A 23,539-nucleotide genomic window follows, 5' to 3' on the forward strand; every position below is an offset into this window, starting at 1 on the left:
ATCCCCCTTCCTCCCCCCACAAAAGAAGAACAAAGCCAAACCCGTGGGACGGCCCCGGGGTTGCCCTACAGAGCGCTGGGCTGCGCCGTGCAGCCGCTCGGAACAAATCGCAGCCCCTGAGCGCCTCCGCAGCACCGCATCTGGTCCAACACCGCAAGCTTTTTTTCCTAGGAAAGGCTGCAGGACAGCATCCTCACCGGGGAGCGTTTCTTTCTTCCGCATGGACCCATCGCACGAGCTCAGGCGCACCCTTCTATAATCTCGGCTTGATTTATAGCATCTCCAGTTCGGATCAGTGACAGCACAGCACAGAGGCGCTGCCCGGCCCCACTGCGTCCCATCAGCTCCAGGGGCAGTGGGGATCCGGGCATCTTCCCTGAGCCGAGAGGAGCCCTGCAACCAGGGGACGACTCCTGGCCTTAAACCCTTCATAAGAATACATTCCCTCTGCTATTTCACTAAGCTGAACTTTCTTGTCCTCTTTTTGAAAGGGAAAAATCACATCGCCACGTTAAATTGGTTAGATGTGGCTGCTCAAAAGAAAGGGGGAAAAAAAGCTCTACAAGATTAACCCACACTCCAGTAATAAGATATTAAGAAATATGAGCATCGTGCTCTTCAGATCAGAGAGTAATGGGGAAATTACTGGGAAAAGAAATTAATACAACATGAAATTAAGTCTGCTCTTTGTATTCATTAGATAGTTTGTCAGAGAGTCACAAATGGCTGTGATAAGTAAATACAAACATATTACTTTCCAGATCGCAAAGTTTTAATGGAAATCATCAAGCACAAAGGCAAACAAAACCACCTTTCACATCAGCCAAACTCCAATTAAATTAGGCCAGATTATTCAATAAGGAAGCCTACAAAATCAAGCTCTTTATTGATGCAATGGCATAGAAATACAAACTGCTTTTCCAGATCACAGCATTTCAATACAGGGGAAGAATTAACATTTCAGCAGAACTGATTTCATTGGAATTCCGGTGAAGAGAGCAGCAATTTCCCTTCTCTCCACTCCTCGATATACTCAGACTCTCTGCATTGTCCTCATTCCTGGCTCTGACTCTTCCAGGAGTCCTTTGCATTGCTGTAGAGGAAGAGAAGGGGAGGAACAAAGCTGAGTGCTCATAACAAGGCTGGCAGGGAAAGGAACTGCATAAGAAAACCTTGCAGACTTTACATGGAAAAAATCGTTTCCCTTCAGCTGCGTTCATGTGGGGAAGGTCCCCAGGGCAGTGCAAGGAGGGGAGGTGGGTTTGCAGCAGCAGAGCCCAGCAGCAGACCTCCATCCACCCGCAGCAGAGGCGATGGGGGCAGCCCACAGCACCGCACACTGCCAGGCTGTGCACAGAGCTGAGCTCCGGGTGCAGCGCCCTGCAGAAGAGCAGAGCAGCCACACAGCGAAGATCAAATCACCCCTTAAAAGAAATAACAGTAAATTCTGAACTCCCCAATTACGGGGGACAGGCAAAGCTTGGAAACCATTAAGAGCTGCTTCTTCTGTTGATGAATTATCCGGAGCGCGCAGAGCTATTTGTGGGGCTTCACTGTATTACACTAATTATAAATTAATATATTGCTCATTACACGGTAAAGCTGTGCAGCCAACTAATGCACTGCTGCAAAGGGCTTATTTTAAAACATCCTTCACTACTTTTATGATCTAGATGTTTAATTTGCTTACATACTGCCTTAAATGCCACCAACATATTCTTTCACATTTTCTCACCAGAAAGTGCATTACAGTTCATGGCAATTTCCCTGCTGTGCCCTAAGCAATCACCCTCTTGGGGGGAGCAGCAGCAATTTTGTTGTGCTGAAAGGAGCTCATTACAGCTGGGGGTTGGAGAGGCCTCCAAGAACAGGGAGAAGGGAGCTGAGGTCACGGCAGGGATCACACAGACAGCGTTCCCAAAGGGACACCCAAACTGGTTCCATGCAGGGTGAGCACCCAGTGCAGCACCCAGGCAGGGCAGCCCCGGCAGGATCATGAAGGGTGGGAAGGAAACATGAGGATGGAGTAGGTGACGTCCAGAGTGGACTCAGGGGACACAGCTGGGCCTCCCTGCGTCACTCAGCCGTGTGCCTGGCACCAGCAGTGCCCGGAAAGGAGCGCAGGGGCAGCACGCAGGGAGGAAGCTTGCATTGAGCTTGCAGGGAGGATGAATGGGAGGAAATGTCGCTCTCTTTCTTGGAAAACAGCTATTAGCATTGCATTGTTTCGGGGAACGTTTTGCTGCGTGTTTTTATGTTTTCTTTCTGCGCGGCGCGTAGCAGAACGGAAACACAAAGAGCACGAAACGAGGTGGGATTTGCACAGCAGTCAATCCGGACGCTGCAGTTTCCCCCTTTCCAAGGTGACTCAGCCGTGCTGGGCAGTGGGGGATGCCGCTAAGGACCCCCCGAGGAAACTGCGCTGGTGGGGAGGGGTCGGGGATGGGGTCGAGCGGAGGGAAGGGGTCGCGTTCTCCAGCGCTGCGCGCAGTCTGTGCCGCCCCCTGGTGCCCGCTCCGCCTCGCTGAGAAGATAGAGGTGAGCTCTGAGCAGGGAACGAAGGAGTGGGAGCCGAGCAGCGGCAGGCAAAGGGCAGGAGGAGGCAGCAGCGGCCGGCAGGGACGTGAAGGCAGCTCCAAAAAGCAGCCTGGAAAGGGTGCGTGCGTTCTGACCTCACCGAGACGCGCTGCTGAGCGGCTTGCAGCTCGGGAGAAAAAAAGAGTAATACAATACCCGTAGGATGGCCTCAATAGTTTGCTTAGGGGACAAGGTTTAGCCAAGGACGTGATGAATGCACTCGGAGCTGTGCAGGGCGAGCAGTGAGGGTTGTGTTTCTGCACAGACCTGAAAGTACAGATCTGTGCGGGAAGGATGAAAGCAGCTCCCTGGGGAGCGCAGTGCACCGGGACACGGAGAGCCCAGCAGATGGACTCAGTTCTACTTTACACAGACAAATATTGTATTTTTTTCAGCAGAATGCTTGTTGCCATAGGAATACCGAGGCAGGAGGTGCTGAGGTCAGTCCCTGTGAGCTGTGCTCTCCGAACTGTCAGTTCTCCCAGCCGGCAGAGGCGCATCGCCTTGGGGCGGCTGAGTCTGCATCCCGAGCAGCGCTGCCGCAGCTCCGGTGGAAGAAGGAGGTTCTGCTCTCAGTCCCGTCAGCTCCCCGTTCCTCTGCAGCACAGCTGCTTATTAATAGCTCGGCGTGACCGCGGGGGGCTGGGTCTCACCGCTGAGCGTGACGAAGCACTGCCAAGAGCGGCAGATGCCGGGTCGGAGCAGGAGGCTCTGCGGGAGCTGGGGAGCATCCAGCAGCCGGAGAGGATCAGGGCCTGCTGAGCTTCAGGTGACCGCTGCCAGGACCACGGCTGCCATCCCTCACAACCCAGAGGCTCAGAGTTCCATCACCGTAGCGGTCCCATCTCGTACCCGGGGACCGCAGCCGCTTTCCGTCCCGGTGCGCGTCTCCCCCGGGGGGGCGGCCCTGGGGCGGAGCCGGAGGCGGGGCTCGGCGCGGCTCGGCCCGGCTCGGCCCGGCATGCTGCTGCGGGTGCGTTCAGCGGTCTCGCACCTGGTGGCGGGGCTGGGCCCCGGGCCGGGCACGCAAACCCCGGCCGAGCCCCGGCACGGCGGTGGCGGCGGTAGCGGGGCCGGGGGCGAGGAGGGGTCGCGGGTGACGGCGTTCTGCCGGCCGGCCTTCCTGCAGCTGACGTCCGAGGAACTGCGCCGTGCCGACGACCACACGGGGCGGGCGGTGCAAAGCCCCCGCGACGGCCGCCGCCGCCTGCCCTGGAGCACGGGCTACGCTGAGTGAGCGGGGCCGGGCCGGGCGGGGGGAAGCGCCGTGCCCGTTGGGGGCTGCGGGGCGGGCGTTCGGGACACGCAGCTCCGTTCTGCCGCTCCCGAAGGCGGCCGCGTCCCTCCGCGCTGCTCCGCGGCTGTCACCGCTCGGCGGCATCGGCGCGGCGCTGCGGTGCGGGGCGGTGAGCGCTGCGGGGGCTCCCGGCGCTGCCCGGCCACGGAGAACGCGCTGCGGCCTCACCGAGCCGGGAGAAGCGGGCGGAGCGGGGCCACGAGAAACGAAAGTGGGTCGAGGCGGTGCTGAGCTGTGCGTTCCTACACGGGAGGATTGCCTGCCGGCTCTCTGCCCGTCTGCCGGCGGCTCAGCTGTTTACGCTGTTCCCCATCCCCTCAGAGCTCGAAGCTCTTCCATTTTCTGAGCTTATCTGCCCGATGCCCGGTGCTACGCAGGGAACTGATACTGAGAGCTGAAGGAACCGCTCCGGTTCTCGCAGGACATGGGAGAAGGGAATTGAAGCTGCGATGGGAACAGGACCTGACCCTGATTTCCCCTTTGGGAGCTCACTCTCTTCTTCTTTTGCTGGTTTTGAATTCCACCCGTAGCTGAATGCAGGTTGGGAAGGTCAGGAGCTGAAGGCCACCTCTGTGCTCTGCTCCTGCAACTTTGCACGAGTTGAGCTTCCCTGGAACCTCCTGAGATGTGTTTCCTTCGGGAAGTGCTGGGGTAGGGGCAGCCTGCACTCATTCTTGCAGGAGCAGAAACCCTGCAGATGCTGTGGGGAAAGGAAGGAAAACCGCCCTGTGCTCAGCAGTGGGACTTCTCCTCTCTGTCCCAGGACTTCTTTCTGCAAACCACTTGGGAAGTCCTTGCCCAAATAGCTCACTCACTTGTGCACATTTACAGCTTCCCCTCGTGAGCAGGTTTTGCAGTCCAGACCTGACATCTGCTTTGTCAGCACAAGCTGCAAAAAGTTCATGTGAATCTTTTTGCAAAAGTCCTGTTGGTTCCATTTTTCATCTCCTTCTGTGAGCTGCCTGCTCCCTCTGCAAGGTGCTGGATTGGGATGGAGGCTGTGCATCCAGTGCAGTGTCCATGTGCCCAGGCTGGGTGCCCTGAGGCTGGGGTGGGTTTGGGGCAGCGGTGGGGATGGAGGAATTTGGTGCTGCCGGGGTCACCTCTGCCACATTGCTTCCAACCCATCCCTATGAGCTGAGGCTGGTGTTCTGCAGTGTCTCCGGACAAAGCCTGATATTTCAAATGCAAAATGGAGACCCCTAATGTTTTTTTTTCCTCCCGACAGGGTGATAAATGCAGGAAAGAGTCAGCACAACGAGGACCAGGCATGCTGTGAGGTGGTGTTTGTGGAGAGGAGGCCCAGCCCCAGGGGCCACCAGCCCTGCAGGGATGGCAGCGGGGAGCCTGACAGGGTGAGGGCACGGTGGGAGGCTGCTCCCTTAACAGCTCTAAGCCCACCTGCTCCCTTGCAGGCGTCGCTGAGTCTCCCATCTCTCCCCACAGGGCAGGAGGGGGTTTTATTTCCACTACTGGGCCCTGTTTGATGGACACGCGGGCAGCGGTGCTGCTGTCATGGCATCCAAGAGGCTGCACCTGCACATCTGCGAGCAGCTGCGGGACCTGGTGGACATCCTGCAGGACCCCTCCCCACCTCCCATCTGCCTGCAGCACAATGCTGAGCTGAGCCAGGCAGAGGACAGCCGGGAGGTCCCCAGTGATGCTCTGCCACGCTTTCACCTGGAGAAGGCAGTTTCCCACGAGAGCCTGGTGATCGGCGCCATTGAGAACGCCTTCAAACACATGGTGAGCTGCAGCTGCTGACTGCCAGTGTTTGTTTTGCTCCTGTCTCCTCTGGCAGCACGGAGGTCTGCAGGGACAGCTGCTGGGCAGCTCCTGCCCTATTGCTCTGCTTCATTTTGGGGGCACCAAACACACAGGCTTTGGGTTCTGTGGGTGAAGAGGGTTTCACTGGGCGTTGTTCCAGCTGCTGCCTGCTCCGCAGCGCTGAGGAGGCTGTGTCCTGGGCTGCACACAGGACCTTGGGGTGAGCAGGGCGATGTGCCCAGCCTCAGCTGGCAGCCAGGGTGCTGACGGGGCAGCTCAGAGCTATTTCGGACTGCTTGGAGCTCTGCTTGCTGGCAAGGGCTGCTTCCTGCTCTGCCCACAGCTCTCCATCTCTCCAGGACGAGCAGATCGAGCAGGAGCGGGCGTCCCAGCACATCTCTGGGGGCTGCTGTGCCCTGGCCGCTGTGTACCTTATGGGCAAGTTCTATGTAGCCAACGCTGGTGACAGCAGGTATGTATGATCCCAGCCAGGCTGAGGTGCACCCCGATTTCCTCCCTGTGCTGTGTGTGCCTGCAGCACTGAGGTAGCTGCAGAATTCCTTCTCCACCTCTGGCACGTGATCCTTGCCTTCCCAGCTGTGTCTGTGCTTTGCAGGTGGTCCTGAACTGCACCTTAGTGCTGGCTTGGGCTACATGTTGGGGAATGAAAATTGGCTTCAACAAAGCTGCTGAAAATGTGCAAGCATCAATCTGGGGGCACGTTTTGTACCAGCAAACATTTGCAGCAGAAGGATGTGCAAATCTTTGTGCAGACAGGGCCTGAGGGAGCTCAGAATCCAAGGACTTTGCCTGACATGCATTTCCTTGGTTGTATTACTGCAGTTATGCATAGGTGTGCTGATAGCCCACAGTGTTTGATGCTGAGCGTGAATGTGCTCTGAATGTGCTTCCATACCTGGTGTGGAAGAAGTCCTGGCCCCTTTCTGCTGAGGATTTGCAGAGTGGCATGGCAGGGACCATGAACAGAGGTTGGGGTGATGGGCAGAGACTGCTGGGTGTTACGGATCTGCTGGAGTGTCACAGGGCTGCAGGTGCCATGGAACTGAGTGCTGTGACACGGTGAGAGCAGCAGGCGGTGGCCTGGGGTGAGAGGGACAGACTGGGGCAAAGGGTGCTGCTCATCCAGGCAGTTCCTGGCTGGAACCAAATGAGACTCTGCACTCCCTCCCTGCCATCGGTCCCCACCAGAATTGGGCACACCTGGGCCCTGCATCACTGCAGGGGATTTGCAGCCCTCTGCCGGACAGCAAGTGGGACAGGGGGGTCAGAAGTGTCAGAGATCCCTGATCCCCTGGGACTTCCAGGAACATCTCATAAGCAGCCGTTGTTTAAGCCATCAAAAAACTCAGCCCTCCTGCAGGGAGCTCACCCCCAGTGCTGGGCACTTGCACCTCTGTCCTGCTGCTGGCGACTTCTGCCTGCGCTGCGTGAGATGGAGGCTTAATAACCTTTGTGCTGCTTCTCTTCTCATCGTAGTTTGCTCTCCATCTGTCCCACGCTTCTCTTCCATTTCCCTGTCCTCCCTCCCCTGCCCTGTGCGCTGGGCTGCAGGGCTTGGCTGATGTCCCTGCAGCTGATGGGCAGCGGAGAGAGGACCTCTCCTCTAACCTCATCCTTCCATGTTTCATTGCAGGGCCATTATCATCCGTAACGGGGAAATCATTCCAATGTCCAGGGAGTTTACTCCAGAGACAGAGAGGCAGAGGCTGCAATTCTTAGTAAGGAAGACCTTTCTTCTAACCCCATTCCTGCTCACCCACCTCCTGAGCCTTGCCTGGGGCTGCCCCTCTTGCTGCCTTCACCCTCAGCGTCCCATCGTGCATTCAGGGGTCCCTGTGCTCAGTGCTGGTTTCTTGCCTGGTGCTCCCAGGGGGAGCTGCAGAGTGCTGGCAGATTTCTGGCTTTCTTCCTGAGAGCTCCCTGTCCTGGGCAGACCTTCTGTGCTGTGCAATGAAACTTGTTAAGGTTATAAAGACCTCTCTGATGGCAGCACGGAGGAGGAGGTGTTTGTGTTAAGGGAGGTCTTGCTGGATGGGATTTTCTGCCTCGCAGAATATCTGAGAGAGCACTGTGGTACTTTTTCTCATGTTTGTGTTTGAATGACTGAGGGGAAGAAGTTGCTGTAAGCAAGATCCTCCCCAGCTGTGATGCGTGTATGGGCAGAGGGCCAGGCGTGTGCTTGCTCCAGTGCGCAGCGGCTGGGCTGTGGCCAGGGCTCTCCGTGCCTCGGCACCAACTCTGCCATAATCAAAGGCTCCTCTCCTTCCTCTCAGCTTCTCTCCCTCTCCACCTGCACTTTGAAGCACTGTCTCAATCTTGGCTGCAGTTGGGGAAGCACTGGGGCTGCTGGGGGGGATGTGGGGCATCGGTCCCTGGGGTTCCAGCTCCAGGCCAGGCTCCAGCAGCGTGCTGGCAGCTCTGCATGAGGTGGTGATGCCTGTGGGGATGCTGGCAACCACCCAGCAATGTCCTGGAGCCCTGTGCTCTGTGCTGCTGCTTGCCCCTGGTCACAGACAGGATGCATGCTTGGGAAGGAGACAGCAACTGGTGTCCCTGTGTGAGCATCGTGCTCTGTGCTGAGCTGCAGCCCTGGAGCTCTGTGGCTCTGGCTGCTCCTGGGCCAGGAGCAATTTGTTCTTCTGCAATTTGCCTTTTTTGTTATCCCTTTTGGGCTTCTTATGTGCCCAAACTCCTTCTGGCTCTGTGTCCTGAACTGCTTCTCCCTCTGAGCACTGTGCTGGAGGGCAGCTTTGAAGCTGCATTGTTATCACTCCCACCTGAGCTTCAGCTGATGCTGTCCTCACCCTGAGGCCCCACAACTGATGTCCCACGGGTGCACCTGGCTGTCCTGAGCCGTGCTGGGGTGCTCTATGGGTGGTGCTGGGCAGGACCCTGCTCTCATGGCACTGCAGCTGAATGCTCTGCCCCTTCCTGCAGGCCTTCTTGAGACCTGAGCTGCTGGGAAAGGAGTTCACACACCTCGAGTTCCCCCGCAGGATCCAGCCCAAGGAGCTGGGGAAGAAGATGCTGTACAGAGACCAGAGCATGAACGGCTGGTACTGCGCTGTCTGGGGCTGCTGCTGCATGTGGCCACAGCTCCAGCCCCATCCCCATGTACCAAAGGGGCCTCATCCCATGGCACTGGCCAACAGGTTGCCTTGTTTCAATCAGGGCTTACAAAAAGATTGAAGAGGATGATCTGAAGTTTCCACTAATCTACGGGGAAGGCAAAAAGGTAATATGCTGGGATGTGAGGGGAGGGGGTCCCTGCTGCCCTGGGAGGTGGGGGTCTGGTGGCATCACAGCTAGGGCTCTGGCGCCATGCAGGGGTTGTTCCCTATCTGCCCTTGCTGAACTGGGGGTCCCAGCCCATTTTTTCCAATGCTGTCACGGTGCCAATGCCATGTGTATCATTTCTCCTAGGAGAAGAGGTGAAGGTGAGGCAGCTTAAAGCTTGCTTTTGTTTTTGCCTTTCTCCAGGCTCGGGTGATGGCCACTATTGGGGTGACACGGGGCCTGGGAGACCACGACCTCAAGGTGTTCAGCTCCAACATCCACATTAAACCTTTCTTGTCCTGCTTCCCAGAGGTGAGCCCGAGGGCTCTTTCAGTAGGTGGAGCTGATTGGGGTGATCTCAGAGAGTGCTCAGAGCACCTGGTGGTGTTGGGGTGTCCATGAGCCCTCTATCACCCTTGCATCCTGCCCCACTGTTTCCCAGGTCAGGGTGTATGACCTCACACAGTATGAGCACTGCCCCGATGACGTCCTGGTCCTGGGCACCGATGGGCTCTGGGATGTCACCAATGACAAGGAGGTGGCCAGCGTGGTGATGGAGGTGCTGACAAGCTATGAGCCCAATGACCCTTGCAGGTGAGGGGGAGACACAGACAGGTGTGTCCTGCGCCATAACATCTTGCTTGGAGCAGCGTTGTGGCCACGTATCCCTCTGTGCACAGTGCCCCTCTGTATGCATGTATCTGAGCTTTCCTAGAGCCCCTTCCCTGCCCCTTTGGCTGCATCAGCTTCCCCCCTCCTCCTGGGGACAGCAGTGTGGTGTAGCACGATTCCTGCTGGGCTTGGGCTGACCGCTGTGCTCTGCCCAGGTACACCATGGTGGCCCAGGAGCTGGTGGTGCGCTCCAGGGGTGTCCTGAAGGAACGAGGCTGGCGGCTGCCCAACGACAAGCTGGGCTCTGGCGATGACATCTCCGTGTTTGTGATCCCCTTGGGTGGCCCTGGCAACTACATGTGATAATCTGAGAGCACTGGGCAGAGGAGTCGCGCTGCCTGGATGGCCAGAAGCAGGATGCTGGCACTGCCCAGGGCACCCCTCACTCCAGCACTCATTTCCTGAGCTGACCACAAGAAGAATGAGGATCTCGGAGCCTCCTGCCCGAAGCACCCCCTCACCTACTGCATCGCTGCCCTCTGGAGAGATGGAAGGACAGAGCAGAGACTGGGCTCAAGGGCTGGTTTTCTTGGTTGCTGTGAAAAGCCTCAGTGCTCTCTGGCTTCTTGGTGCACACTCAGCACCTCGCCCTGGCCCAGGTGTGCTGGCTACAGCCCTGTGACTGGGCTCTGAGTGCCTGTACCCGGTGAAGCCTGTGCTTGCTGCTGCAATCACCTCCTTTTCCTGCCCTGTGACATTTGCACCACGGACGCTGAAGCTTCTGCACTGGGATGGGTGTGGAGTGGGGTCCTGCTGGCAGCGGGGCAGCGCCCATCCCAGCTGCAGGTGCTGTGAGCCCTAAGGATGTCCCAGTCTTGTGCTGGCCTTCTTTGGCTCCTGGGCCCCATCCCCAGCCGGGCACACTGCCTTGGTCTCAGGTTTCGGTGGACGTGACAGGGCTCAGTCACAGAGCACCTGGGAGGAAATGAGCTGCTGCACTCTCATGGTGTTTGCCAGCCCCAGGCTGTGCCATGGGCTCTGCCCACCACCTCTCTTCATGCCTTGGATCACCGCTGTGTTTCTAGAGCCAATTATTTATTATTAACTGGAGAGCTGAGCTGGAAAGTGTCTAAATTCCTTCTTGGTGTGAGGTGGCAGTCAGTATGAATATAGGTCTGTTATTTCTGAGCCGTTCTAATTTGGCAACTGCTGAGCAGCAGTTACAGAGGAGCCCCGTTCAGCCAAGCTTAACAGCTTAAAGTGCTGCATGGATCTGCTTAGCTGGGGGCTAAAAGCCCACAATAGAAGCAGCTTGGTCGTGGCTGGGAAATGGAGTGGGCTGGCTTTTCCCCAGACTCCGAGCTGGTCCTGAGCAGGTCTGTAGCTGCAGTTGTTTTCTCTGCAGTATTGCATTCTGCATCTGGCATACCTCTGACCTGGGGGATGATGAGTTTCCTGCACCTCGGCAGCGTTGCACCCTGCCAAAGCACAGAGGCAGGGTGGCCGTGGGGACAGCTGAGCCCTGTGCTGTGCTTTGGTGATGCACGGTAGCGTCTGCCCCTCGTCACTGAGTGTCACCTTCGGGGCGTGTTCCTCTCTGTAATCAGCGAGATGTAAATAAACTGGGTGCACTTAGTGGGGAGTGAAAGTTACCCAGTGAGATTTGCACCTGTGTGCATCTCTGTGCCGCAGGGAGCAGGGGATGATGATGCTGGGCTTGGAGGAGCTGCCCTTGCGTGGTTAAATAAAGGTCGTGCCACCCGCAGTCCCACCTCGGCGCCTTTCTTGCTGAGCTCCTGCAAAGACGACTAACTTAAAAGCTAATTAGGGCTGATTAATTCGTGCAGGCAGGTTGGGGGCCACGTGAGCCGCTGTCCTTCCTCCCTTACGTTGCTCCCTGAGCCGCCCGATGCCTCCGCTGCTGCCGGCCGAGGCGGGGCAGCGCGGGCAGAGGCTGCATTTAGAGCTTCCTCTGCGCTTCCCTTCTTCACTAAAGAAACGTTTCCTTTGGAGCCGGCTGCTGGCCGGGGGAGGGACAAATTAAGGAGAAATTGTCTCCGAAATCTGAAAATAGAAACGACTCATAGGGCACGGCCTGGGTTCCGATAGAGCCCGGTGCCAGGGCGGGGCAGCAGCAGCGGGGCTGGGAGCGGAGCCCCCGTCGGGAATCGGCCCGGTTCGGCACAGCTCCGCCCTTCCGAGGGCGGCCCCACAACGGGGCGGTGCCGTCCGATCCGCGCTCCGGAGTTGGGGTTGGAGCCGGCACCGGGACCGGGGAAGGGAGTCGTGCCGTGCCGGAGAGAGGTACGGGCCGTGCTCGGGATGCGGGCGCTGCGGGGAGCTCAGCGGTGCGGGGATCGCTGCTGGGGGCGGGCGGGGCCGGGGCTGCGGTGGGACCGAGCGCATAGCGGTGCGCCGTGGGGCGGTGCTGAGTGCGGTACCGCGTGCGGTATCGGCCGGGCCGGGTCCTGGGGGCGAAGATGGGTTGGAGCCATCCGGAACGGAGCCGCCCCCGGCACAGCAGCGTTGTATTTTCTTCGGGGGAAAAAGATGAAAAAAAGAAAAAAAAGGACAAAAGTTTGCTTTGCTTAGCGCTGAGCTCATTTGTAAACATTTATACAAGGGGGGCAGGCGGCGGAGCAGAAACAATTGTGCAATGTCTCAGAGCAGAGAAGCATTCCAGAACCATGACCAACAGCGGCGCTCCAGCACCAAATCGGGCAGCGGCCGCCCGATCCCCCCCGGCACCACGAGGCCGTCTGCGCTCCGTTTTCCTCCTTCCCGGTGCCGTTCCGTGAATCTTTGCTCCTCTCTTCCTTCCAGGTAGCATAGTTACGGCTGCGTGTGATTTTATGTGCCTTAAATTGACTCCTGACAGCTTCAGCTTTTCCAGGGAAGCGTTTTATAGGTGGATATAGGGATATATCTGTGGATATTGGGAGTGCTTAACCCGGCTTGCTTGGTAACTTGATGTGTGTGCCGGGATGGGGATGTGTATGGGCATGGGGAATGTGGAATGTGTGTGCAAACAGCAATCAGCTGCGAGGCACTGCACAAATACAGCCACCTGCCCGGGCTGGGAGTGTCATCTGAGGCATTCAGCAGATACTGGTGCTGTTGGGGAAGGTGCTTCTGTGGGATGTAAGGTAAGAACATGATGGATGTCCTATGGGGGAGGAGATGAGGGCAGCACGGGGCTCCTGAGGGGCAGTAGTTGCTGCAGCAGGCTGAGTTTTCAATGTGTCCAACTGAAATACAGCACTTGAGGAGCCTTGCAGGTTTGGTGACTGTGTACAAAATGTTGGCTTCTCTTCTTTGGCCCCGTGATGTATGAAAGGGGGAGGCTGTGGCTGTAGTCCCAAAGCCAGAGCTGGGAGTTTCAGTTTAAGAGGTTTTGTGCACATGTGATGTTTTTGCTTCCTTGGATGTCATCCTGAAACAGAAGACATTTAAATGGGTTGCAGTCAGACTCCAAGCGCAGGTCAGGGTTGGTATCATGTGTTGGTTTCATAGTATCTGCCCAGAGAGCACCGACCCTGCAGGGTGTGCAGCGCCGGGTTTGCTGGGCAGCAATCCCACATGTTTTCCCACAAAGTGCTCACAGCTCAAGCCCAGTTTGGGTTTTAACATTCTTCTGCTCCAAATCCCTTTCTTTGCTTTGCTTGTGGATGTTTTTGTGGGATTTGGCAATGAAAACTGCCTGCTCTGCCCCTTGTCTGCAGAGCAGCCCTGCTCTGCTGCTGTGCTGGAGCCCAGTGTAACACAGTGTGTCTGGTCAGACCTTAGGAACAGCTCCAAACTTTCGCAACCAGGACCCCAGAGCCCGAGCTTTGTTGCTGCTGTGCTGTGAGTTGGTGTCACTCCTCCCTCCCAGCTGGTTTTGGAATCTTGTTCTGCTTCTGTATAAGACTCCATTCCTGAGCCTTGCCAGGAAGTCATCCCGCGCCGTGGGACTTTCTGCTGGAGTCGTGACCATTTCAGTGTACCGCTGTCACTGTCCCCAAATCCTTTCCCCTGAACTCTGGGCTCAGCTGCAGCCCCGAAGCTCTCCAGGGATGCTCTGTGCCCACCCTGGCCTTGTGCTTGCCGTGCTGCACCTCCCCCAGGGCCTGTCCTGATGTGCTCCTGCCTGGCGTGCGTCGGGGTGCGGCTGCAGCCCTTTGAACACACAAAGCCATGTTTAGAAGCAGAGACTGCTGTCCTTGGCTGCACTGGTTGGGAAGTGATGTTTGTGTTCCCCGCTGGGGTTTCGTGCTCTTTGGGTGCTGCAGGCTTCCTTAGGTGTCCTCTGTGTCACAGGCTGTGCTGCCTGAGCACCTGGGGGAGTGAAACCCAGCGAACTGCATGGTGATGTTCTAACCTTGAGCCTGGTTTGTGTTGCGATTAGCCCAGCTCCTTCCAACCAGAAGTAAATCCAAACAGTCTGAGTGCTCAGGACACTTGTTTGTTAAACACTGAGGTTCAGCAGAGGCTGCAGACACAGCAGTGAGGGACAGACTGAGCCGGCTGCTCTCCTTGGAGATCTGTGTCCCCCCCACCCATGGCTGCAAAGTGCTGTGAGCTCAGGGCTGGGTGTGATGGGGGTGGGATCTCAGGATGAGAGGCCAGTGGAAAGGTTTCTGTTTCTGGTCCGACCCCTTCTTCAAAGTGGTGACGTCTTTCTGTGCTGTTTCCCGAGGTTCAGAAACAGAAACTGGGTGAAAGATGCATCCTACCAGGAATTCCCCATTTCCTGCTCAGCAGGAATTTCAGTTTTTGAAGCACGGAGCTCAGCAGCGGCTCGCCTTGAAGCAGCTGTGCCAGAGCCCTTGCTGTGTTGGTGCTGGTGACCTTAGAATAGCTGCTTGGTGCCATGCGAGGTCCCCACAGGGATGGGGCAGCCCGAGGGGCACCGTGGCTGCAATGCTCCCTGCCTCCTCCCGTGCTGCTCTGTGGAGGCTGGCCGTGTGTTAGCAATGGGCTATTTCTGGGCTGCTGGGTGAGTAATGGAATGAATTGTGCTGAGATTTTGGGCGGGGACAGGGCCTCTGCCCCGTGAGTCACCGCAGCCTTGGGCAGGGCTCAGGGTGCTGCTGACCCCTCCGTGGGTCAGGATGGATGCAGCCCCACAGCCCCAGTGGTTTGCAGTGGGTTACAGCCTCCTCTGCACAGAGCAGTGTGCCTGCATGGGGACTGAAGCTGTCATCGTGTGCCTTGTCTGGGGTTTCTGCATGGATGGGGAACTGATGGGATCATCCGTGGGGCCTTTGAAATGGGTCAGGCTCTGCACTGAGGTTTCTGAGGAGTTGCAGATGCCAAAGAACTGTTGGACCCCAGTGCGATCTCACCCTGCTGCCTTCCTCCCTCGGACCCCAGGGCAGGCACTGCTGGGCCATTCCCAGTATTCCCAGACTGCGGGATGAGAGGTGTGGTTTGACTTGCAGGAATGTGTCTGTTGTGCAAGGGGCAGAATGCAGCCCGTTTGGCCTGTGCTCACTGAGCAGAGCCTGGCAGCAGCCCTGGTGCAGCTGCAGCAGTGGCACAGACTCCTTGGGACAGGGCTGGGATGGGGCCAGCCCCAGCACCGGGTGCCAGGCACAAGTTGGGATTGCTCACAAGTGTGGCGCGTTGCTGCCACCGAGCTGATGACAGAGGAGCCAACGTGTGCAACCCAGGGTGCAGATTCTGCCCAAAGAATGCATAATCTGAACACAAATCCCAAAGGAGGGCGCGTGGCTGATGTTGCTGCGTGTTGGTGACAGCAGAGAGAGGAAACCCCGCAGGGTCTGGTGGGCAGGGCTGGGTGCTCTGCAGCATTACAGGTGACAGATGCTGTCTCAGTGTCAGGTGGAGGAGTCGGTGGCTTTGCACGGGGTTCCCTGCGTGCAGCCTGCAGCTCCACTCACCCTCATCCTCGTTCCTGCAGTGATGGCAGCCATAAGGAAGAAGCTGGTGATCGTGGGGGATGGTGCCTGCGGGAAGACGTGCCTGCTGATCGTCTTCAGCAAGGACCAGTTCCCTGAGGTCTACGTGCCAACCGTGTTTGAGAACTACATCGCCGACATCGAGGTGGATGGCAAGCAGGTAAAGACCCCACTCTGTGCAGGTGGTGATGGGATGCTGCGGTGGAGAGTGAGCCCTGCAGCACCCCTGATTTTACCCCAACCGTGCCCCGGTTTGCAAAGGACCCTCATCACTGCAGCTGAGGAAGGCCAAGTATCCCTCCTGGCCCCACGGGCTGCCTGTAGGGTCTGTGAGGTGCTGAGTGTCCCTTTGCCCATAGGTGGAGCTGGCGCTGTGGGACACAGCTGGGCAGGAGGACTATGACCGGCTGCGGCCTCTCTCATACCCGGACACGGATGTCATCCTCATGTGCTTTTCTATCGACAGCCCAGACAGCCTCGGTAGGGAGCAGGGGGTGCATCATGGGGTCCTGCTGGCTGAGATCCTGCTGGCATACTGGGTTCTGGGAAGTCCCTGTGCCACTTTGGGGGTGTTGTGTCTCCCTGCTCCACCCTCAGCTTTTTTGCACGCTCCGGAAGATGCCGGGAGCTGGTGCATGGTGGAGGTGCTGGGAGAGGCTGTTGTGCCCAGCTGGGTGGCCCTGGGGCTCTGTGGGGCATTTCCATGCTCCCCTGCACGGTGCAGGGTTGCAGCTCATCGTGCTCCCCTTCTGCCCTGCACGGAGCAGCAGCACAGCTGTGTGTCCCCACGCACCATAGCTCAGCAGCTGCGCTCTGCTCCTCGCAGAGAACATCCCTGAGAAATGGACCCCGGAGGTGAAGCACTTCTGCCCCAATGTGCCCATCATCCTGGTGGGGAACAAGAAGGACCTGCGCAACGATGAGCACACACGGCGGGAATTGGCAAAGATGAAGCAGGTGGGGATGTGCTGGGGTTGGGCGTGCGCTCAGTGGAGCGCCAGTGCTGGGATCCCCTCACCCTGGGCTATTTTGCTGGGACTTCCTTCTTGCAGCCCTGATCTGGGCACGGGGGATGCCCTGCAGGCAGCTGCTGTGCTTCTTGCTTCTGGTGGCATTCCCAACCCTCCTTTTTAATGCTGCCCAGGAGCCTGTGAAGCCAGAGGAGGGGAGAGACATGGCCAACCGGATCAACGCCTTCGGCTACCTCGAGTGCTCGGCCAAGACCAAGGAGGGCGTGAGGGAGGTCTTTGAGATGGCCACACGTGCAGGCCTGCAGGTCCGCAAGAACAAGAAGCGCCGGGGCTGCCCGCTGCTGTGAGCAGGAAGGGCTCTGCTCCATGCCTGTCCCCGACCCTCTGCCCCAGAGCTGTCCCCAGGCACTGGGGCATCCCTGTGCCACGCTGTGGGGCGATGCCTTCGTTCCCCATCGCTCTCTATGGGCTGTGAGGTCTCTCTGCCTTGAGCAGGGCTGGCAGAAGCAGGGGCTGCTGGCTGTTCCCCGCACTGTGCTGGCCCCAGCTGCCCCCTGGCCTTTATGGACTCACCAGGGCTGTGCTCAGCCCTGCCCTGCAGAGATGTGCTGCGAGGAGTGCCAGCAGTGCCCTGCACCCTGGGTCTGCCCCGGGGCAGTGCCTTGTCCCCACATCCAGCATTAGAATGACGGTGCCTTCTTCGAGTCCGAGTTCCTCATAGACTCTTAGCACCAGTATGCTCAGCTGAGTAACTGGGAGAATAAATGCTAACTGGTATTTGAGTAATTGTAATTCTGCATGTGTGGCATCCCTTCGGCTGCCCCTGCAGACCCCGTGCTGTGCCCACACTGCACCCAGGACCCAACACAGAGCGTTTTTCTCTGAACATTTATTCCAAGGACACGAAGGTAGGTGTGCTGCACGTGGCTCAGCATGTGGGCTGGGGCCAGCAGTCACAGCACAGTTGGTTTTCCACAGTTGTATAAAAAAAAAAATCACTTAAGATTTAAAAGAAAACAAAAAATAAGACGTTGATGATCCCGGGGCTCAGCCCCACGGTCTGGGTTGGGCTCTCAGCCGCAGCTGCAGCCCTCTGTGTGACAGCCGGTGGGTTCCATCCAGCGCACAGCTCAGCTCCAGGGGGGCAGAGCAGGAGGTGGCTGCAGGATGGGGCCAGGTTGGGGGTGCCAGAGCTCTGCAGGGCTGCGCTGGGCTCCTGCAGGGACAGCACAGGGTTCGGGAGCAGCACAGAGAGAGCAGCTCCTGCCCTGAGCCGTGCGTTACCTGGCTGTTAATTGCCGAGGTGGAGGGAGTCGAGGTGGTTGGCAAGGTTGTCCTCCTCGGGGGGCTCCTCATAGTACCCCCTGCAGGCGCCCTCATCCTGGCAGTATCTGAGGAACCTGGGGACGCAGTGGGGTGTGGGCAAAGGGTGTGGGGCTGGGGGGAGTCTGGGGGGCTGCAGGACTCACCTGTGCCAGTGTTGGTCCTTGCTGAGCACGGCTGGGTTACCCACCACGATCAGCAGCGCCTTCGCCCGGGTGAGTGCCACATTGAGCCTCTGAGCAAGGGAGAAGAGTTGGGGTTTCCCTTGTGTTCACCTGCTGGCTGTGGGGTGCCTGTGCCCATAGCAGCTCTGCCAGGGAGCTGGGGGCCTCACCTTGGGGTTCTTGAGGAAGCCAAGGCAGAAGGTCTGGTCCAGCTGCAGGTATTCACTGCAGCTGCGCACAGTGGAGATGAGGATGACGCGGCGCTCCTGACCCTGAAACTCCTCCACGGAGCCCACCTGGGGTGTGGGAGTTGTGTGGTGAGAGGGGCTGGGGCTCCATCACTTCCCCAGTGATGTGTGGGGCCCAGCGTACCTTCAGCTGCTCAATTTCTGGCAGAGCCTTCAGCACGCGGTCCTTAGAGGTGATGGCCAGGCGGATCTTCTCCACCTGGGGAGGACGGGATGTGCTGCAGTGAAGCTGCTGGGGAGGCTGAGCCACCCCAATTCCCCCATCCCGCTTCCCTCAGCCTGCACCTGCTTCCTGTAGGGAGAGATGATGCCAATCTCCTTGGGTGAGATGGTGGGGCAGCCGCGCCGGCCCTGGTTCTGCAGCAGCTTCTGCAGGTACTGAACCACCACCTCAATCTCGGCCGTGTTGAAGAAGGAGGGGCTCTTGGCCTCCCGCTCGTCCTCCCCGCACACCCCATGGAAGATGATGGGGAAGTCCTGGAGCAAAGAATTGGGATCAGCTCAGCTGCAGTGCAGGGGCTCCTCCCCCCCCCATCCCCCGTGCCCTCCTACTCTTTTGGGGAGCTCCTCCCAGGTGCAGTAGGAGTTGCGCACGTCAAGCTCGCTGCCCTCATACGCCTTCAGCTCGCTGTCATAGAAGAGCTCATTGGGCACCTTGAGGATGGCCTTGTGGGACCTGGTGGGGGCAAGATAGTGCAGTGCAGGAGAGACCTGATGCTCTCCTCGGGCACCAGGCACCCAGGACTGCAGGTCTCCCCCATCCCCAGGGCCATGGCACCCATCAGGAGTGGGACGACACCACGTGCCCTGCACTGAGCTGCGTGGCCCTGTCCCTACCTGTAGTTCCAGAGCAGCTTGGTGACGAACTGTGGGTTGTAGCCCTCATTTGACTTAGCATACAGTGCATTGTGCGTCATCAGGCGCTCCAGCAGTGAGGTGCCTGCATGCAGTCAGACCCATGGCTCCCGTGATGCTATGCAGGCATTGTGCCACCCCCAGCCCTGCCCTCACTCACCCAAGCCATGCTTAGCAGCCAGTGGTGACCTCAGGACAGGGCCCAGCTGCTGGGGATCCCCTGCCAGCACCAGCTGTCCCCCATCAGGGTTGGTGTTTGGGTCCATGACATTCAGCAGCCCTGGGCAGAGGGAGTTCAGCGGGGAGCAGGGAGCAGCGGGCAGCAATGCTGACCCAAGGAGGCAGCCAGAGGCCACTCACCAGCGATTGCCACGACACTTTCTGGCTCTACTGCGTGGCCACACTCATCGATGAAGACGTGGGAGAAATATCCCGGGTGAAAGTTGGCTGACACCAACCTGAGGAGAGGTGGAGTGAGGTGGCATGAGCAGCTCTGCCTGCACAATCTTCCCTCGTCATCACCCTCCCCACGTGCCCCCCACATCCCCTCTTATTGCACTCTGCTGAGGCTGTTCCTGCAGCCGGGCACAAAGGCAGCCCCAGGGGCCCTGACCTTCCTGCTGTCACCAGTGTAGTGATGAGGATCCGGTAGGGCTTCAGCAGCTCCTTGCTGGGATACACGTAGCACTTCTCGGTGTCGTCCCAATTGCAACAGGGCTGGAGCAGAACATTAGGTGGGGGCCCTTCTCCTCAGGGTTATTCTGCAGGGGCTGGGGAGGGGGGCACAGACCTACCCTGACATCTATAGGCACCTCCCTGTAGTTGGCAGAGCTGGCCATGATCCTGTAGATGTAACGGGGCGGGATGTCGGTGAGGAGGCGCTGGCACAGCAAGTCAGCAGCACTGTTGGATGGGGCACAGGCCAGGATCCGGGCACTCTTGCAGCATGACCACACCTGAGGGGAGGGAAGGCTGAGCCCCATGGGCTGGGCAGCGATGCCCTGTGCTGGCCCTGGGCCCCACCACCCACCTGCTTAATGGCCTCCACCAGGGTGACTGTTTTGCCTGTCCCAGGAGGCCCAAAGATGAGGTACGGTGCAGGTCGGGACATCCCGGTGACGATGTGCTTCACAGCCTGGCATTGCTCCTCGTTCGCCTCCAGCCTGCGGTCGAACCACCTGCAAATGCAGAGGCTGAGCTGAGCAGCCCCCACTCAATTCCACCCGATGCACAGAGCTGCTATTCACCCTGACTCACCGGGGCTGGAAGATGCCCTTGAAGAGCGAGCGCTGACAGGAGGCTGAGGGGAAGAGCATGCTGTCCAGGCCCTTCTGCATGGCCATGGCGGCGGCGCGATGCTGCACCTGCAGCGGCAGGCGGCTGAAGGTGAAGGTCACGTCGAACTTCAGATTGTTCACAAACTTCTTCATGAGCCTGGAAGGAGTTGGGGTGAGAGGGGATGCTGCCCCACGGCCGCCTCCAGCCCAGGGGAAGGGCCGACTCACTTGGGGGAGAAGCCAAGCTGGACCTTCTCCAGCTCCACGCTGTGCACGTAGCCCTTGTACAGGATGCGTGGGGAGCTATCCCGCTCGCTGCTCAGGCTGGCAAAGAGGTGGTCGCCCCGCAGCACCGACGGGCGATTCTCAGCCACGCCAGGCACCTGCAGTGAGCTGTCACATCGGGTGCTCGGAGCTGCCCCCACCCCTGTGCCCCACAGCAGTCCCCACTCACGTTAAGGAGCAGCAGCGTCCCGTTCTGCACCATGGGCACCTCCTGCAGGTCGTAGCGGCGGATGTCCACTTCCAGCTGGATCTCCTCCAGGTGCAGCAGCAGCTGGAACTTCTGCCTGTAGTTCTCAGGCTGCAACGGGGCCTCCAGCAGTGACCTGGAGATGTGAGGCTGGATGTCACCATGCCCAGCACAGCCCTTGGGACACGGGGCAGCAATGGGATGTGCACGGTGCAAGGAGGCATCCCCCTCCCCATCAGCACTCACTGCATCTTCATCCAGCTCGAGTCAGGGCTGGTCTTGGGCCCGAGCATGATGGTCTCCTTGAGGCTCTTGGGGTACGGGTAGGTGCCCAGGGGGATCTCCTTCTCCAGCTCATTCTTCAAGGAGCTGGGTGAGGGAACAGTGATGCTGCAGGGGTTGTGTCCCAAAGCCTGCTGCCACTGACCCCCCCCCAGGATGAAGCAGCCATAAGCCAGCACAAGAGCAGAGAGCTGCATCCCTGCTAGCAGAGCCATGCCCAGAGCCCTCAACGTGGAACAGCAGTGGGTGATGGCCCTGTACCTGATGGGGGGCACTCCGTCCTCGGTGATGACAGTGATGGGGCGCTGCAGACTGGCCTGGTAGGGCTTGTAGGGCGCCGAGGGTCCCAGCTCCTTGGCCAGCTGGCTCTGAGCAATGGCAGCAATGGAGCGCCCGATGCAGAAGGGCCCATCCAGCTCCTTGCTGAATTCAAACACCACCACGGCACGGAAGAACCCATTTTGTGTGGTCTCACAGTGGACCTGGATGGGGTACGCACCGCCTGCGAGGGGGGGGAGAGCTGGGGCTGCATCCTGCGTCCCTGGGGCAGCAGGGAGTGGGACCAGGCAGTACCTGGGTGCAGCAGCAGCGCTTGGTTTTGTGTCACCCCTTGCTCGTCCATGAAGGAGAGCTCCCGCACGCGGTGCAGGGGACGGCAGTGGTGCATGGTCACGGCTTCGGCGCCGTGGTTCTGCACCTGCACGGTGAATGTCTTCTTCTCGCTGAGAGCAGGGAAGCGGATCTGCCCATTTCCCTGGTCGTACTCTGAGACGATCTCTACCCCATGCTTCCCACGGATGAACTCGGCCCTGCAGGAAGGGGGCACTGAGGTCTCCCCAGCTGTGGTGGAGATATCAGGAGCCCCCGTGCAGGATATGGGAGTATTACCACTTCTTGGCACGGCTCTGTGGCACTGCTGGTCCGGAGCTGGGCTGCTGGCCTGGAGTGGGTGCAGACACCTCAACATCTGTCCTGGGTCTGCGGTACTGATCTGCCACCACAACCCGCCTCCTCTCCTGCCAGGAGCAGCCAGCATCAGTGTGGGCACAGCCCCTCAGTGTGTGCCGGGGTCTTGTTGGGAGCTGGGACCCCACCGGAGCCCATCCCTGGGGGTGAAGGAGCTGCTGCACTGCCCCAGCTCAGGGCCTCCATTACCTTCTTGAAGCGCACGGTCTGCCCATGTACCTGCGCCCGCTGGGACGCTCTCAGGGCATACAGGATGGAGGAGAAACTGGGCGTTCTTGTGTCAGTCCTACATATAAAGAGAGACCTTCCGGGTGAGGAGGAGAATGCTGGGCAAGGGTGGAAGGGGGTAAAGCACAACCCCTCACACCAGCCATTCCCTCTACTTCAGAGGAGGGAAAAGGACGGGGGCTTTCTCGCTAGCTCCACTCAGACCTTACAGCCCTGCAGGCTGCTCCAGCACGGTTGTGCTGTGCCACGGTCTCTCCAGCTGTGCCCTGCCAACTCTGCAGTCCTGTCCCTGCCAGAACTTGGGTGGTAGGGTGGAGGCTGCACAGAGGTGCACAGTGCCCTGCACCCAAAGGCTGACCCACCTCCTTCTGTGCTGGGGCACGTCCCGTGATGGATGAACTCTGTCTTTGCCAATGATTAACAGGGGTGACGCTGCACGGGGCCAGAGTGACCAGTGTCAGCAGGGCGAGGCGGGGAGTGGGTGGACAGTGATGCCCAAGGCTGCGCCCAGGCTGCTGCCTGGGGTCCCTGCAGCCAGGAATGTCCCCGTGAAGCGGGCGGCACAGAAGGCATAGGGCAACGTCTGAAGAAGTCACTCGCCGTGCTGCGAGTCAAGTCACACCTCCGTGCTGCAGGAGTCAAGCTGCCCAGCAGCACCGCTCTACGTTCCCCAGGAGCAGGGCCCCGTGCTCGGAGTTCCACGGGTCCGGGCGTCTCCTCGGAAGCGCTCAGCCCTCATCCCATCCCAGCGGGTGACAGAGGAGAGCCCCGAGGGTCACGGCTGCCCGGCACTCGGCTCCGCGGCAATGCAGTTCTCACCTGGCCCGGAACTCCTGGCTGTAGATGTCCCTCAGCACGTCCCTCCGGCTTTCCTGCTCCCGGTCCGTGTCCCGCAAGAACTGCACGAACTGATCCCCGTACCGCCTCGCCTCCGCCACGCTGAACCGCGGCATGGCCGTGCCGAGCAGCGCCGTGCCGAGCCGGTGTGGCTCCGCAAGGGAAACGAAAGCGAAAGGGGCCGAACGCCCCACGGAACCGCCCGTCCGGGGATGGGGCCGCCCCTACGGCGCTCCACCGCCCCCACGAGCCCTACCCGGCCCCCAGCCTCAAAGCCCGGATCCCGGTAGGGGGTCAGGGCCGGGCCCAGTCCTGTGCTGCCGTCAGGGCTGCGTGGTCCACGAGGTGTGGACGTACAGCAGGTGTGCTGGAGGCAATGATGAGGGGTGTGGGTTCGCAGCTGGCACTGCTGCTCCGTAAATAGGGCGGCGACAGCGCTGGCCGCGTTTCTACCGCTAGTTTT

The 23,539-nt window shown here is 59.1% G+C and overlaps 4 protein-coding genes across 6 annotated transcripts in view; 3 read left to right on the top strand and 1 right to left on the bottom strand.

Annotated features, from left to right (window-relative positions):
• The first annotated feature begins 3,513 nt into the window (after window positions 1-3,513).
• Window positions 3,514-11,315, top strand: PPM1J (protein phosphatase, Mg2+/Mn2+ dependent 1J). Its single transcript, XM_052698101.1, has 10 exons — window positions 3,514-3,810; window positions 5,103-5,229; window positions 5,321-5,620; window positions 6,001-6,113; window positions 7,296-7,380; window positions 8,600-8,718; window positions 8,834-8,897; window positions 9,143-9,250; window positions 9,381-9,532; window positions 9,766-11,315. Exons 1-10 carry the CDS (start codon window positions 3,539-3,541, stop codon window positions 9,911-9,913), a joined length of 1,488 nt encoding a protein of 495 aa, XP_052554061.1. The 5' UTR covers window positions 3,514-3,538; the 3' UTR covers window positions 9,914-11,315.
• Window positions 11,316-11,724: 409 nt separating this feature from the next.
• On the top strand, window positions 11,725-17,216 carry RHOC (ras homolog family member C). 2 transcript variants are annotated; one of them, XM_052698112.1, is made up of 5 exons: window positions 11,725-11,854; window positions 15,456-15,613; window positions 15,813-15,933; window positions 16,280-16,410; window positions 16,598-17,216. In XM_052698112.1, exons 2-5 carry the CDS (start codon window positions 15,458-15,460, stop codon window positions 16,769-16,771), a joined length of 582 nt encoding a protein of 193 aa, XP_052554072.1. In that variant the 5' UTR covers window positions 11,725-11,854; window positions 15,456-15,457; the 3' UTR covers window positions 16,772-17,216. The 2 variants fall into 2 exon arrangements, with proteins under 2 accessions (XP_052554072.1, XP_052554073.1); XM_052698113.1 differs by lacking the exon at window positions 11,725-11,854 and adding an exon at window positions 12,223-12,373.
• Window positions 17,217-17,298: 82 nt separating this feature from the next.
• MOV10 (Mov10 RISC complex RNA helicase) lies at window positions 17,299-23,268 on the bottom strand. Of its 2 annotated transcripts, none has more exons than XM_052698093.1 (22): window positions 23,059-23,268; window positions 22,201-22,297; window positions 21,934-22,061; window positions 21,619-21,854; window positions 21,307-21,547; window positions 21,010-21,132; window positions 20,746-20,899; window positions 20,520-20,674; window positions 20,272-20,448; window positions 20,045-20,192; window positions 19,809-19,970; window positions 19,628-19,731; window positions 19,375-19,472; window positions 19,175-19,294; window positions 18,997-19,099; window positions 18,712-18,835; window positions 18,445-18,636; window positions 18,284-18,358; window positions 18,082-18,207; window positions 17,894-17,982; window positions 17,709-17,824; window positions 17,299-17,584 (listed from the first exon to the last, which is right to left on the bottom strand). In XM_052698093.1, exons 1-21 carry the CDS (start codon window positions 23,190-23,192, stop codon window positions 17,716-17,718), a joined length of 2,895 nt encoding a protein of 964 aa, XP_052554053.1. In that variant the 5' UTR covers window positions 23,193-23,268; the 3' UTR covers window positions 17,299-17,584; window positions 17,709-17,715. The 2 variants fall into 2 exon arrangements, with proteins under 2 accessions (XP_052554053.1, XP_052554052.1); XM_052698092.1 differs by having other exon boundaries at window positions 17,299-17,640; window positions 23,059-23,267.
• The window catches only part of ST7L (suppression of tumorigenicity 7 like), a 32,377-nt gene continuing 32,028 nt past the window's right edge, over window positions 23,191-23,539 (top strand). The window contains exon 1 of the mRNA XM_052698019.1: window positions 23,191-23,362. Coding sequence (XP_052553979.1) covers window positions 23,191-23,362 — 172 coding nt within the window. The remainder of the gene's footprint in view (window positions 23,363-23,539) is intronic.

Source organism: Tympanuchus pallidicinctus, unplaced genomic scaffold (assembly GCF_026119805.1).
Source record: "Tympanuchus pallidicinctus isolate F22 unplaced genomic scaffold, pur_lepc_1.0 scaffold32, whole genome shotgun sequence".
Classification (NCBI taxonomy): Eukaryota; Metazoa; Chordata; class Aves; order Galliformes; family Phasianidae; genus Tympanuchus; species Tympanuchus pallidicinctus.

Bases quoted from the DNA above. Each gene is read 5' to 3' on its own strand.
- PPM1J (XM_052698101.1), top strand. From the start codon at position 3,539: ATGCTGCTGCGGGTGCGTTCAGCGGTCTCGCACCTGGTGGCGGGGCTG. The intron at 8,719-8,833 runs GTACTGCGCTGT...TGTTTCAATCAG, and splicing joins GACCAGAGCATGAACGGCTG to GGCTTACAAAAAGATTGAAG. The intron at 9,533-9,765 runs GTGAGGGGGAGA...TGCTCTGCCCAG, and splicing joins GAGCCCAATGACCCTTGCAG to GTACACCATGGTGGCCCAGG.
- RHOC (XM_052698112.1), top strand. From the start codon at position 15,458: ATGGCAGCCATAAGGAAGAAGCTGGTGATCGTGGGGGATGGTGCCTGC. The intron at 15,614-15,812 runs GTAAAGACCCCA...CTTTGCCCATAG, and splicing joins TCGAGGTGGATGGCAAGCAG to GTGGAGCTGGCGCTGTGGGA. The intron at 16,411-16,597 runs GTGGGGATGTGC...AATGCTGCCCAG, and splicing joins AATTGGCAAAGATGAAGCAG to GAGCCTGTGAAGCCAGAGGA.
- MOV10 (XM_052698093.1), bottom strand. From the start codon at position 23,192: ATGCCGCGGTTCAGCGTGGCGGAGGCGAGGCGGTACGGGGATCAGTTC. The intron at 20,900-21,009 runs GTGAGTGCTGAT...TCACATCTCCAG, and splicing joins TCGAGCTGGATGAAGATGCA to GTCACTGCTGGAGGCCCCGT. The intron at 19,971-20,044 runs GTGGGTGGTGGG...CCCTCCCCTCAG, and splicing joins TGGTGGAGGCCATTAAGCAG to GTGTGGTCATGCTGCAAGAG.